Genomic DNA, 11119 nt, shown 5'->3' on the forward strand with positions numbered 1-11119 from the left:
GAATCAGCTCTTCGGATGGACGTTAACCAAGTTTACAGGCCGAACCACGCCTCTGAAGCATCCAAATGCGAGGGTACCGAGTGCCCAACGCCCACCGCCCAAATACCCTCTACATTCGGCCCGAAGTCATCCATACGGTAGTTACGCTCAGGAGTGTCCGGCTTAGTAGAAGTAGGAGTCATACTGACGCCGAAGACGTTGGTCCACTGCTTGATAGTCTCGTTGTAGTTGTTGGGAGAAAGGGTGCCGTCTACCGAACCGTGCCAGATCTGCATCCGAGGGCGGGTACCATTGTAGCTTGGGTACATCCCTCGCACGACGTCGCCCCAATGCTGCGCGGTCGAGATGCTTTGTCCGCCTGAACAAGTGTTGTTCCAGGCCGCAGACTGGCCCGATGACGAGACGAAGCAGCCAGCAGGCACGCCTGAGTAAAGGGAAACGGCGGTGATCAAATCGGGATATGTTGCGGCCAAGACGTTTGACATCATGGCTATTTCTCGTGAGTAACAGCAAACTCTCAGAAGTACGTATTAACTCACCTCCAGAGGATCCTCCCGTAATATACACCTTCTTCGGGTCGATATTGTACGTCGTAATCGCATACTTTATCATGTTCGCAATCGCATTACTATCCCCTCCTCCATTATGTGTGAGTGACGCCTTGCTCGAAACGTCCCAGCACTGTGACGTGGAGCTCGGCCATACAGTCACGTAACCCTTCCGGTCAGAACCTTGGTGCCATGGAATCTTAGAGTTCTGGAAGTACGACTGCGCGGACGATTGGCAGGAGTGGATGGCAACTACTAGAGCGTCGCTTTTGACCGAATCGGGCACATACACCCACCTAGTATGTTGTCAGTTGTGTGGAGGGATGGTGGTGGACGGGGTACGTACATTCCCGGCTTCGCTTGCGCATTATTGTTGTAGTTCGAGATCTGCTTAAGCTGCGCTGCTAATACAGCCGGGCCGAACGTCAAGGCGGTAACAAGAGTCGGAATGTGCATCTTTGCGGGGTATTAAAAGCCTTCGACAACCACAGTTGTCTCTTCTTCTCCCATCGGATGGAACATTGGACTCTCATATTTATTCTCCGCCCTATATCCGACCTACGTGCGGGACTCTTTTCATTCGTGGAATTTCACCACATCATCTGTTCCACAAAGCTCTTCAAAAAGCTGGACTCCAGATATGGAGTGATGAGCAATTACTTTCTTACAGTGAAGATGGGCTCTTAGGCTAAAGGCGCAGGGGTGAGCACTCAAGCTTTCTACCAAGCATTTTCCCCATATCAGCCGGATATCAAAGCTACCCTAGTCTCCCCACGTCGATCGCCCAGATATGCATCAGTACCGAACCCGCCACCGAACACTGACTTTCCATTGGCTCGTCGATGTTTTATATTGAGCATGCTTTTCTTTGGGCGATGGGGTGCTGTCTACGGTGACCCTGGGCGTCACGCGCTCGGTATTGAAATGAAGTGGAGACCGTCCCTGGATAGACAGCAATTAACTCCCGGGTCAAGAGCCAGTACTTTCATTCGAGAATATTCGCGCCAAAGGTGGCACTCATATAATGAGTGGAGTGCTTGGCCTGCGGAGGCGATTGAGTGCCCAGAGCTGTGGCGGGGGACCCTCAGAGCAGTCTTGTCCTTTCTGGCCATCTTTTCTTCTAATTACACTACTTGAAAAAGGTGGGTCTCTTTTCCTAAGAAAGAACTAGCTTCCACGCAGGCTACGCAAGTCCGCCTTAGCCTAGAAGAGCTTGAGCGCCCTTAGCTCGCAACTACTTTACGCATGGAGGACCTTCTTCGCACTTGGCTTCTGCCTTGCGTTCTTCTTGTTCTCTCGTTGGCACTGACGGTTGTTCTGCGTAGGACGACGCACCTACAATAATGTGGCGCATTCTCACCTCCATCTTAGGGTTTCTCGTCCATCGGGCTTCCGCTCATGGAGGCGCGCTGAACTATACGGTCGGCGATGCTTCGTGTCCTCCAGGTCCTGCGATGGGCGAGAGCCCGGACGGATGCGCAACGTGGTATCCTGGGTACATCCTTCCATCATCGTTTCCCTCACCCGTAAAGGTCTAACGATATCTGCAGCTACTCCCCTTTCGACGACCAAACTTTTCAAGACGAAGCGCCGTGGATGGTACAGCGCAAATGGATAACCAATAACCCGATCGTCGAAACGAATAACATCTCCCTCTCTTGCAACGACCCCGGAAACCCCGCACGCACGTACATACCCATCCGGGCCGGCCAAAACATCACGGCCGTCTACATGGCCTGGGTGCATACGGTTGGCCCTATGATTGCGTGGATGGCCCACTGCACCAATGACGACTGCGGTGCCTTTGACTCATCCACCGCCTCCTGGTTCAAAATCGGCCAGCGCGGGCTGCAAAGCGGTACTATTGAGACGGGCGACTGGTTCCAGAAGACGTTTAGTAATTGGGATGGGAATCCGAGTCTTTGGAGCGAGACGGTGCCGCGGAACTTGAAGCCGGGGAAGTACCTAGTCAGGCATGAGATTATTAGCTTGCATAGTGCGAATAAGCCGCAGTTTTATCCGGAGTGTGCGCATGTGGAGGTTAGTGGGGAGGGGGTTGGAGAGCCGGGACAAGAGTATCTGGTGAGGATTCCAGGGGTTTGGAATATGGATAGTAAGTGTGATCGCAGGGGTGATAGGAGGGGAAGACATACTGATTTTGTTCTGCAGTGCCTGAGATCAATATTGATGTTTATGCGCCGGGGATTTCGAATAGCACGGTGAGTTGAAAGGCAGTGGAGACATAAGGCAGAGCGCTGATGACAGAGTGCAGGTTTATAATATCCCGGGACCGCCCGTGTGGACGGGGTAGCGCGAATTGCACTCCCTCCATCACCTCAATATCATCTCCCACTTTCCCCCGATAGCCAATGCGTTTTCATGTCCCTCATGCGTAAACAAGTGCTTCGATTCCGCCTTCGCATACTCATGCGTCCACAGCGCCAAACACTCATATACCAGCAATCTGCTCCCCTAACAAGCCTCACGGTCCTTGCACTCTTTGAGATATGATCGTGTCAAAATCTTCATACTCGGATCCAACTGCCGCCACGTATTAGAGAAGGGCGCATTGAGACGTCTCGCGTGCAGCAATCGCAAGGAAAGTGCTGACGAGCAATGATGTCAGCGACTCAAACGAGGAGACGAGAGCCTGATGGCAGACGCAATGTTTTCATTTACACCATTGCAGAATACACACACATCTAGAGTCGAGTTCACGCTTAATGCAAAGACCATTCGTATCCGACTAAGTCTTAAGGTCGGATAGGGTAGACTCAAGCGACGACCTTCCCTCGCACGACTCTTTCTCTCCTGTAGCTAGCTCCTTATTGGCCCCGCATATCTCCCATATTACACTATCCTCTCTCCGTTCGTATATTTGTTCCGGCATGGGCATGTGCTCCAAACCATCCCTCACAAGAGTCTCAATGTCCTGACCTAAAGTATCTTCAAGATATTTCTCCGGGAGGCACCCGATTTGACGACTTGTCAAATTAAGTAGACGGAGAGCATCTTCATTATGGTTTGAAGAGAGCCGGACGGATTCGAGGCCAAACACCGCGAGATCGTGAGGGCTGGGCAGAGGTTTAAGTTCATCCCAGTTAGCGAGAAGGCTCAGAAACCGATGCAGCTTCAATGGAAGACCCAACAGCCTGGGAAATACCTCCTCCAGTTTCGCCGCCAGAATCTGGAACGCGCGTCCGTGGCCGCTCGCATTCAGATCGTACTTCCAAGTAAAGCAAAACCGACACGAGTAGTAGTTCAGAAAGGCATGGACTGCCTCATGCATTAGGGTACCGATGAACTCCAGTGCAACGTAGTCGCCAAAGTCCTTAGCGGTTTCCTGAGGGTTTACTTCGATCGTCGGTCTCCCATTTCGACTGCCAGCTTGCCCCAAATCCACGAGAGATGGATTCCAACGGAACTGACCATCTGCTAGGTCACCTCCAAAGAAGAGCTCGTTGAAGCATTTCCATAGCCGCCGCATTTCCACTCCAGAGAGCAGTTTTTCTCCGTCTTTGTGTTCTGATATCCGCAGCATATCCTCCCGGCGACCCCTGCACCAACCGAGGAACCAATCACGAGCAGCGAGCTGCTCGTCATTCAGGTATTCCCACGGCCGATCAAAGTACGTGATAATATTTCTAGTCAGATGCATGATCTCGCACCTGAAAGGGCGAGCGCCGGGCGAGAACAGTTTCGGTGGCTTGTAGACCGTGAAGCCATACCTGTTTACCGTGAGGTTTTTATGCAGAGAGATCTTTAGGTGGCGCCCCATGGTGCAGTTTATCGACGTGTACCGCTCGGGCTTGCAGATGTCGCAGCTGCAATCTATCGCTCGGGCACGAACTAGCGCTTCGAATTCTTTGATGCTTCGCGGAAGAGGAGGGTGTGTGCCCTCCCCACGGCTCTTGTTAATCTTACCTTTGAGGGATCTCAGCATGGCGTCTCAGAAGCTCGAGAAGTACTGTTTTAGAGAACGAATACCGTGCTATGTGGGGGATGATATTGTCGATTTTGGTGGTGATCGTTCGCGAATGGGTTTTAGTGCGACGCCATTGCATTGCGCTTGCAAGCAACGATCAAACGCACGCTTCACGGTCGCGCACACATTCCCCTTCCACGATGCAACCACGGATTGGCGGTAGAAACATGAAGCACGCACATATTCAATTTTAAGACGTTAAATGTTCACCGTCCCTAAATGCTTACTAATCTAGCCTCTATCGACGCAATCAGTTGCCCGCCACGCCCGTGTTATTGAGCGTCAGCCGCGAAGGAATCTTTTATAGTTCACGTTGCGAGCTTCGGAGTCACACGGAAGCGGTTTGCGATGAACCATACGCTCATGCAGCCCTTTGGTTGCTAGTTGCGAGACTACCCGCGGCTTCGCAGTATCTAGAGTGCCATTGTAAACGGAGCCAAAAGGTATAAACAGACTATATCCACGTTTCATGTCTCTGCAAGGCTTGGTTTCAGTCGAGTTCCTTTTTTCCCGGGCCTTTCTTTGTCTCACGTCAAAGAGAGGTCTCACGTCAAAGAGAGGTCTCACGTCAAAGAGAGGTCTTACTACCATATTTCTCGACACAACACTAACGTCCCTCTCCAGGAAGCTCTGTGTACAATGGGGAAGCCTTTCTTCACCAGCATAACGGCAAGTACCGCTCCATTCGGCATTGTCCAACCCACCGTACACCGTACATTGTACCCGCGCATCGCACCCCAACATCCGACTATAAGAATGCCTCGACCTCGCACCCATCTCCACATCATCCAAACACAACACAAATCCACCAAGCCAGCAAAACACCCAGAACCAAAACCAAAACCCAGTCTCATATCAAAGAAATCACAATGGCCCGCGATAACCTCGACTCTTTCTTCGGCGCGCATGGCAGGACCGATGCTTCCCGTAGCAATAGCAGCAGCCGCAGCCGCACTGAAGGGACCAGCTCTTCCTACCGCAGCAGCTCGCACCAGGATTCTCGCTCTGGAGCCTCCCGCGGCGGCGGCTCGCACCAGACTTCTCAGGCCGGTACGTCGGCGAATGGCTACCGCGTGCGCATCGCGACACCCGATGAGAATCTCGCTCGCGACCTTCGCGACATGTCTGATGCTGATTTGGACCGTGAGATGCAGCGCCTGCGTGGTGGTTCTTCGTCCTCGCGTTCTCAGGCTTCGGGATACCATGGTGGTAGTCGTTCGTCGGAGATGACGGCGCGTTATGAGGGTAGCTCTCGCGATGATGGCAGTTCTCGTAGCTTTAGTGGCTTGGCTGATGAGTGGGAGCGTCAGCGACAGGGCGGTGGCTCGTAATACAGCGGTTCGCGTCGCTGAACGTGAAAAAGATGGGTTTAAGCTGGTGTCTATACTAAGCACTGGTTGCTTGATGGATCTAGCAGAGCAGAATTAGAGGGATCAAGTAAGTGAGACGAGGTCTAGATCTTGGAGGTATAAAATAGAAGATTTGAGCATAGTAAAATTGCACCTGCGCCGAACGTCAGTTGTGGTGAGATTTCCCGTGTGCGTAATATCGAAGTAAACGTGCAGTCAGATTCGTCCCAATCCGTGACCCATTCTACTCTTCCAGTGACGATATGACGGCATGCTCGCCCTATTTCTCAACCGCGAAACATGCACCTGCAGCTTGCGCTTGATTCTCCTCACAATAACCGTCCTCACTTCCCCTGTCAAAGACTCCCAAGCCGGAAATGGGAGCGGCATCTTCTCTTCTCTGGCCGGAAGAGCATAAGCCTCTAGATCGCAGCGACTGGACAAGATCTCGTGTAATGTTATATAAGAGGAGCTTCAATAAAACAATAAAAGAAGAGTAATAGTGCCAGGCATGTACAGATCTTCGACAATCGATGTCTGAAATAGTATAACGCGCTAGTGTCCAAACTAGCCAGTAAAGGCATAGCGCCGCACACGTACAGCGTACCGCTCAGAACACGATCTCGCATCAGGCTACGCAGACCCTACCCAGGTATCCAACCATCGCAATCAACATCATGCATCTATATCTTCTCGTGCCGACCGACTCTCGCACACCCCACTCCCTCGAAGTGAACGGGCGACACTGGTCCCTCCAATCCGTCAATCCAGACAGCAGCCCCTTCAACTCCTCATTTCCGGTCTCAGACCGCACCATCCCCGCTCTGCAGACCTTCATTCGGCACCGACCCTCCTGCGAACACATCTGGATAGATGCGTTTTGTGTCCCGCTCGCGGAGCCCAAGCGGGCCCAAACCCTCGAGAGCATGGGGTATATCTACGCGCGCGCCAAAGAGGTCCTGGTCGTTCTGTCTGAAGCAGCGCGGCCAGCGCTCGAGAGAATGCAGGGAGGAGGCGGGATCGGGATCGAGGAGCTCGCGGTGCTAGAGCGCGAGGAGTGGGTCGAGCGCGCGTGGACGTACCAAGAGGCTGTGAACAGCAACGTGCTAGTACTGACCTGCGAAGGCGAAGGTTCTGCCATCATCCGCGCGGCGCAATTCTTCGAGTGTATGTCAACCGCACTGCAAGAGTGCAAGGGCTCTGTGTCCGAGAAACTGTGCACCTATCCTCGGCTCAACGCTTTCGAGGATATTATGCTGGATTTCTGGATGGCTGGCTACGAGGAGCGCGCCGCGCTGAATGTTATGTCGAACATGGATCGGCGGGTGCAAGCACGCAAGGAAGATCACTTTTATGCGATGATTGGAGCTATTAGCTCAGAGCGGGCGAGTGCGCTTGGGAAGGTGGAGCCTTGCGAGGCGTTTATAAGGGTTTGTGAAGAGAAAGGGGACTTTTCGTTTATTTATTCGGCTGCGAGGCGGGAAGAGGTGCCTGGGAGGAGGTGGCGGCCTGTGATTGGAGATCTGCCTTCTATTCTGCCCTGGCATGGGAAGGGCACTGGACAGCCGGGACGTCTATGTGAGGAGGGATTGTGGCTTGATAGTATGCTTGTAGTTCAACCGGCCCCACCGCAGGAGGAGGCAAGAATATTTGTGGAGGAATGGTTGACGCTTGTGTGGAAGGACGAGTCCCATGGACATCAGGATCTCGAAGAGGCTGCATATGCTACGCTCCAGATTATGGGCTTCACCGGAAGCCAACGATGGGTGAGTGGCGCGAAGGGATACTTCTTCCCGTTCGAACCTGTGAGAAGTGAGCAAGTGATCCAAATCTTGGTAAGCACGGCAGTCGTGTGGAGAATGGGGGTCCAGGCTTAGTGTCGTATGATCGCGGCGATGGGAAGGGCCTTCTGTATACACCGGGCGTTTACATTGGGGCTGTCAAAGAGAAAGAAGGTGTGTCAGTTCTAGTAGGATGACAAAACTGAGTTTGGTTCAACATTCACCTACCGTTAGCAGGGACACAGTGCGTTTGAGCTATGATGTGTTAGCGGTGGACTCAGGGTTGCGTGTCTCTATCGTAACGTATAGACAGCGGATGAGAACCCGGCGTAGATTTAATACTTGATTTTGAAAATCTCCCTCAGTCAAACCGTTGACAGCCAAAAGTCCATTCAAACCAGTATGGCCTTCGAAGAGGTGAACTCTTGCGTCATGCAAGCAAGCCCTATCCCTCCGACGGCGGACCTCGCAACGGTTCTCGGATGATTGCATTCCAAGAAGAAGACAAGGCGATCCTCAACAAGTCCGTTATGTCTGAAGCGTTCAACGAATGGTGCAGCTATGACGACTGCTCCCCGAAAATGTACTCCAACTGGCCCTGGTCATGCATCCTCCAGCACAAGCCCTTATCCATATCTTCAATGATATCTTCTTCCTTGGCATTGCTCCGCCTATCGAGTTCGAGTGGAATGTAGATGCGCTGGATACAGCCCATCTTTACGGCGCCGGCGTTTCCGGAATCGTTCCTTATCGTATACTCAGCACCCGATAAACCACGCCGCGCCGCCGAGACCATCTGCGGCAGCAGAACGATTTGGTGCCTTCTTGCACGAGCTTATTCGTGCCTTCTTTGATGAAATGGTCTGTGAGCGCTGTGCGACGTATTATACCAACGTGAATGGGACTGGGCATGGCCGCCTGGCATCTCATCGCCAAAGCGATTGAAGAGATTGCTCCTACTGCTCTTCTATGGATTTAGACATGCAGAGGCTGACCGTGCTTCTGCAAGACCGGAATACCGAGGTCGAGGATCCGAGTATATGTGACTTGGAAGTGATTGGTTTCTAAAGCCTGTGGAACGTTGTAGCTGAAATGGCATGTTTAGGGCCTCTTCTGCCCCTTCGTCTCCCTCGCCCCCTCCTCATACATATCCACCAAACTCGGCATCCTATTCTCCACATAGTGGCTCATCATCTTCAACACCTTATTGGGCGTCCTATGCGCGTGCGGCGGCCTCTTCGACACATCGCTCAGCCCGATGTGCGGCACCTTCTTTGCTAGGTCCTCCTGCGCCATGCTCTTCATAGGTGTAAACTGCTTCCAGTACGGCTGGCGTTCGACAAAGTCCTGGTGGACGACCCGCGAGCGGTCCACCGTGACCTGAAACCACTTTGAGATTGTGTCTTTGGGGGCGGAGGGCTCTTGGAAGGGCATCGGGGGCGCCGACGACGAGAAGGGAGATCGAGGGTTGCCTTCTGAGTCTGGTGAGGATGTGCGCGTTGTGAGATCGGTGTGGGACAGTGTGCGGTTGACTAATTGGCTGGGGCGGAGAATCTCTTCGATGCCGTCTTTAGTCGGTGTTTGCGGTATTATCTGATCCTCATCTTCTATTTCCAGTTCGCTGTATTGTGTATTTTCGTCATTTGGGGCGACCTTCTCGAGCGCGAATCGTATGGGCGACGCATTGAGCGCTTGCTGGGCGGAGTCGGCGTCCCGATAGATGGCCAGGGCAATGTTGTCCGCAGGATTGTGGTACTCGTACTGCGCAAAAAGCAAAACAATCAGCATTGTAATCCTTACTCAGACTCAGACGCCAATTGCATCGGGGTTGGGGTCGTGGCTGCGTCGGTCTCGTCGATCAAGGGGCACAAACCCGAAGGTGCTTGTAGACGCTGATCTCGCCGAAGCGCTGTAGCACGCGGAGGATCTCGCGGCTTTCTGAGAGGTTGGCCGGGCGCGGGACGATGCGCAAATGGACCGATCGCTGTGCGAGGAGATGGGAAGACGCGCGGCGGACCGACATGTTGACGTGTCACGGTGAGGGTGAGGGTGATGAGGTTGGAGCGTCCCAGCAATTCAGAAATTGCCCGCTGCTGGTGTCAAAAAGTCCCGACAGCCAGGGTCTCGGAGCGCAGTCACGTGGGGGAACACGTCGCAATTTCGACGAGGCGCAGACGGGATCGCGTCACCCGATAAGGGCCAAAATGAGATGAATGGCATAGAAGGCAATCGTATTGATGGCGACTGCGCTATGGATGATGGCTGCGACAGCGCTGAAGCTTATCGCACCCGACAATGCCAGGCTCAACCGCTGCGGGAGCTCTTCTAGAACAAAACGGACACGATACCCTCCCAGCCGAACCAATGCATCCGAATTCCAATGTGGCGAACCCAGTGTCCCAATTTTGTCGCCGCTGGCTGCGGCTTCCTCGATAAAAAAGCAGTGGTATAATGCGCTCCGAATCGACAACCAGCCCAAACGCCCTCGCAATGCTATTAAGATAAGAATAGGTAGATATAGTAGTCGTGATTACTTCGGGACTCTCCTCGGCACTGTCGACCTCTTTCGCATCCGCACGCCCTTGGACACTCTGGCGCAGCCGTTGTTGTTGGGCTTTTCGCCCGCTCGCCAGAACGGGAGCTCGAAGCGCAGCGCGTCTTTCGGATCCGAGGGCGTGTATTCCATGTCGACGCCCTCGTCCTCGTCTGATAGCGGTGGGGAGGGCGGAGTTGATGACTTTGGTTCGCAGATGCGGCACTGATCCCGCTCCTCGATCATCCGCACCAGCAGCGATATGTCTTTGATGCGCGACGAGGTGCACTGCATCTTGGTGTTGGCTTGCCGCTGCATTCGAAGGGTTGCGGAGGCGAGGCGTTGCGAGGCCAGCTGCTGGGGTCGGTCCAGCAGCTCGGCGGGAAAAGCAAGTTCGTCGCTTGGCGGCGTGAGCGGTTCGCAGGCAAAACGGCACGACGGGTCGACCTGGACACGCAGGCTCTGCTGGGTGAGTGCGTGTGCGAGGTCGCCGACAGAGCAGGGCGGCGGCGTTGGCAGTCGTGCTGGAGGCGGCGCGGGTGCGATTGACGTAGGGCAGACGCTCACGGCCGCGGGCTCGGCGGTGCGAGCAGACTCGAAGGAAAAGTCGCGGAAGATGGAGGCCATGGCGGCTGCGGGCAGCTGGGTGCGCGGCGGAAGCTGTGTGGGACGGTCGTCAAGGGCCGCACGGCGATATACAGTACAATGGATGCGGTCTGCTGGGGCGGCACGCAAGCAGGCCGGGCAGCAGTGTGGGCACTCGGAGGGTAATAAGAACGGGCAGCGCACAAGCCGTCGTTTAGCGGGCTCCAGCCAAGGCAGCGGGACCGGCTCAGCGCCCAGTGTGGCAAGGCGCTGCAGGCAAAAACGGGCCTCGCGCCAGCGCCGCGGCCATTCACCGCCGACCCTGCTCCTCGGTGGCG

At 54.1% G+C, this 11119-nt stretch overlaps 7 protein-coding genes across 7 annotated transcripts; 3 read left to right on the forward strand and 4 right to left on the reverse strand.

The window, feature by feature from the left end:
• Nucleotides 1–32: 32 nt before the first annotated feature.
• BU26DRAFT_532309 (carbohydrate esterase family 1 protein) lies at nucleotides 33–1004 on the reverse strand (the record flags this gene model as incomplete). Its single annotated transcript, XM_033831094.1, has 3 exons — nucleotides 33–490; nucleotides 540–844; nucleotides 895–1004. 3 exons carry the CDS (start codon nucleotides 1002–1004, stop codon nucleotides 33–35), a joined length of 873 nt encoding a protein of 290 aa, XP_033681499.1.
• A 618-nt stretch (nucleotides 1005–1622) lies between these two features.
• Nucleotides 1623–2864, forward strand: BU26DRAFT_47251 (lytic polysaccharide monooxygenase). The gene is made up of 5 exons (XM_033825432.1): nucleotides 1623–1690; nucleotides 1874–2043; nucleotides 2099–2661; nucleotides 2718–2767; nucleotides 2821–2864. The coding sequence occupies exons 2-5, from the start codon at nucleotides 1892–1894 to the stop codon at nucleotides 2857–2859; spliced, it is 804 nt and encodes a 267-aa protein (XP_033681500.1). The 5' UTR covers nucleotides 1623–1690; nucleotides 1874–1891; the 3' UTR covers nucleotides 2860–2864.
• Nucleotides 2865–3294: 430 nt separating this feature from the next.
• BU26DRAFT_566866 (uncharacterized protein) lies at nucleotides 3295–4326 on the reverse strand (the record flags this gene model as incomplete). Its single annotated transcript, XM_033833585.1, has 1 exon — nucleotides 3295–4326. The coding sequence occupies one exon, from the start codon at nucleotides 4324–4326 to the stop codon at nucleotides 3295–3297; it is 1032 nt and encodes a 343-aa protein (XP_033681501.1).
• Nucleotides 4327–5402: 1076 nt separating this feature from the next.
• Nucleotides 5403–5864, forward strand: BU26DRAFT_507088 (uncharacterized protein; the record flags this gene model as incomplete). Its single annotated transcript, XM_033826973.1, has 1 exon — nucleotides 5403–5864. The coding sequence occupies one exon, from the start codon at nucleotides 5403–5405 to the stop codon at nucleotides 5862–5864; it is 462 nt and encodes a 153-aa protein (XP_033681502.1).
• A 618-nt stretch (nucleotides 5865–6482) lies between these two features.
• Nucleotides 6483–7860, forward strand: BU26DRAFT_552505 (uncharacterized protein; the record flags this gene model as incomplete). The annotated part of the gene is made up of 2 exons (XM_033832157.1): nucleotides 6483–7694; nucleotides 7754–7860. Exons 1-2 carry the CDS (start codon nucleotides 6560–6562, stop codon nucleotides 7858–7860), a joined length of 1242 nt encoding a protein of 413 aa, XP_033681503.1. The 5' UTR covers nucleotides 6483–6559.
• A 904-nt stretch (nucleotides 7861–8764) lies between these two features.
• BU26DRAFT_507090 (uncharacterized protein) lies at nucleotides 8765–9686 on the reverse strand (the record flags this gene model as incomplete). The annotated part of the gene is made up of 2 exons (XM_033826974.1): nucleotides 8765–9424; nucleotides 9537–9686. The coding sequence occupies 2 exons, from the start codon at nucleotides 9684–9686 to the stop codon at nucleotides 8765–8767; spliced, it is 810 nt and encodes a 269-aa protein (XP_033681504.1).
• A 163-nt stretch (nucleotides 9687–9849) lies between these two features.
• On the reverse strand, nucleotides 9850–10953 carry BU26DRAFT_520962 (uncharacterized protein). Its single transcript, XM_033829414.1, has one exon. It carries the CDS (start codon nucleotides 10821–10823, stop codon nucleotides 10194–10196), a length of 630 nt encoding a protein of 209 aa, XP_033681505.1. The 5' UTR covers nucleotides 10824–10953; the 3' UTR covers nucleotides 9850–10193.
• Nucleotides 10954–11119: the final 166 nt, after the last annotated feature.

The sequence above is a fragment of the Trematosphaeria pertusa genome, assembly GCF_010094035.1.
Source record: "Trematosphaeria pertusa strain CBS 122368 unplaced genomic scaffold BU26scaffold_10, whole genome shotgun sequence".
In the NCBI taxonomy this organism is placed as follows: Eukaryota; Fungi; Ascomycota; class Dothideomycetes; order Pleosporales; family Trematosphaeriaceae; genus Trematosphaeria; species Trematosphaeria pertusa.

Bases quoted from the DNA above. Each gene is read 5' to 3' on its own strand.
- BU26DRAFT_47251 (XM_033825432.1), top strand. From the start codon at position 1,892: ATGTGGCGCATTCTCACCTCCATCTTAGGGTTTCTCGTCCATCGGGCT. The intron at 2,662-2,717 runs GTAAGTGTGATC...TTTGTTCTGCAG, and splicing joins AGGGGTTTGGAATATGGATA to TGCCTGAGATCAATATTGAT. The intron at 2,768-2,820 runs GTGAGTTGAAAG...GACAGAGTGCAG, and splicing joins CGGGGATTTCGAATAGCACG to GTTTATAATATCCCGGGACC.
- BU26DRAFT_520962 (XM_033829414.1), bottom strand. From the start codon at position 10,823: ATGGCCTCCATCTTCCGCGACTTTTCCTTCGAGTCTGCTCGCACCGCC.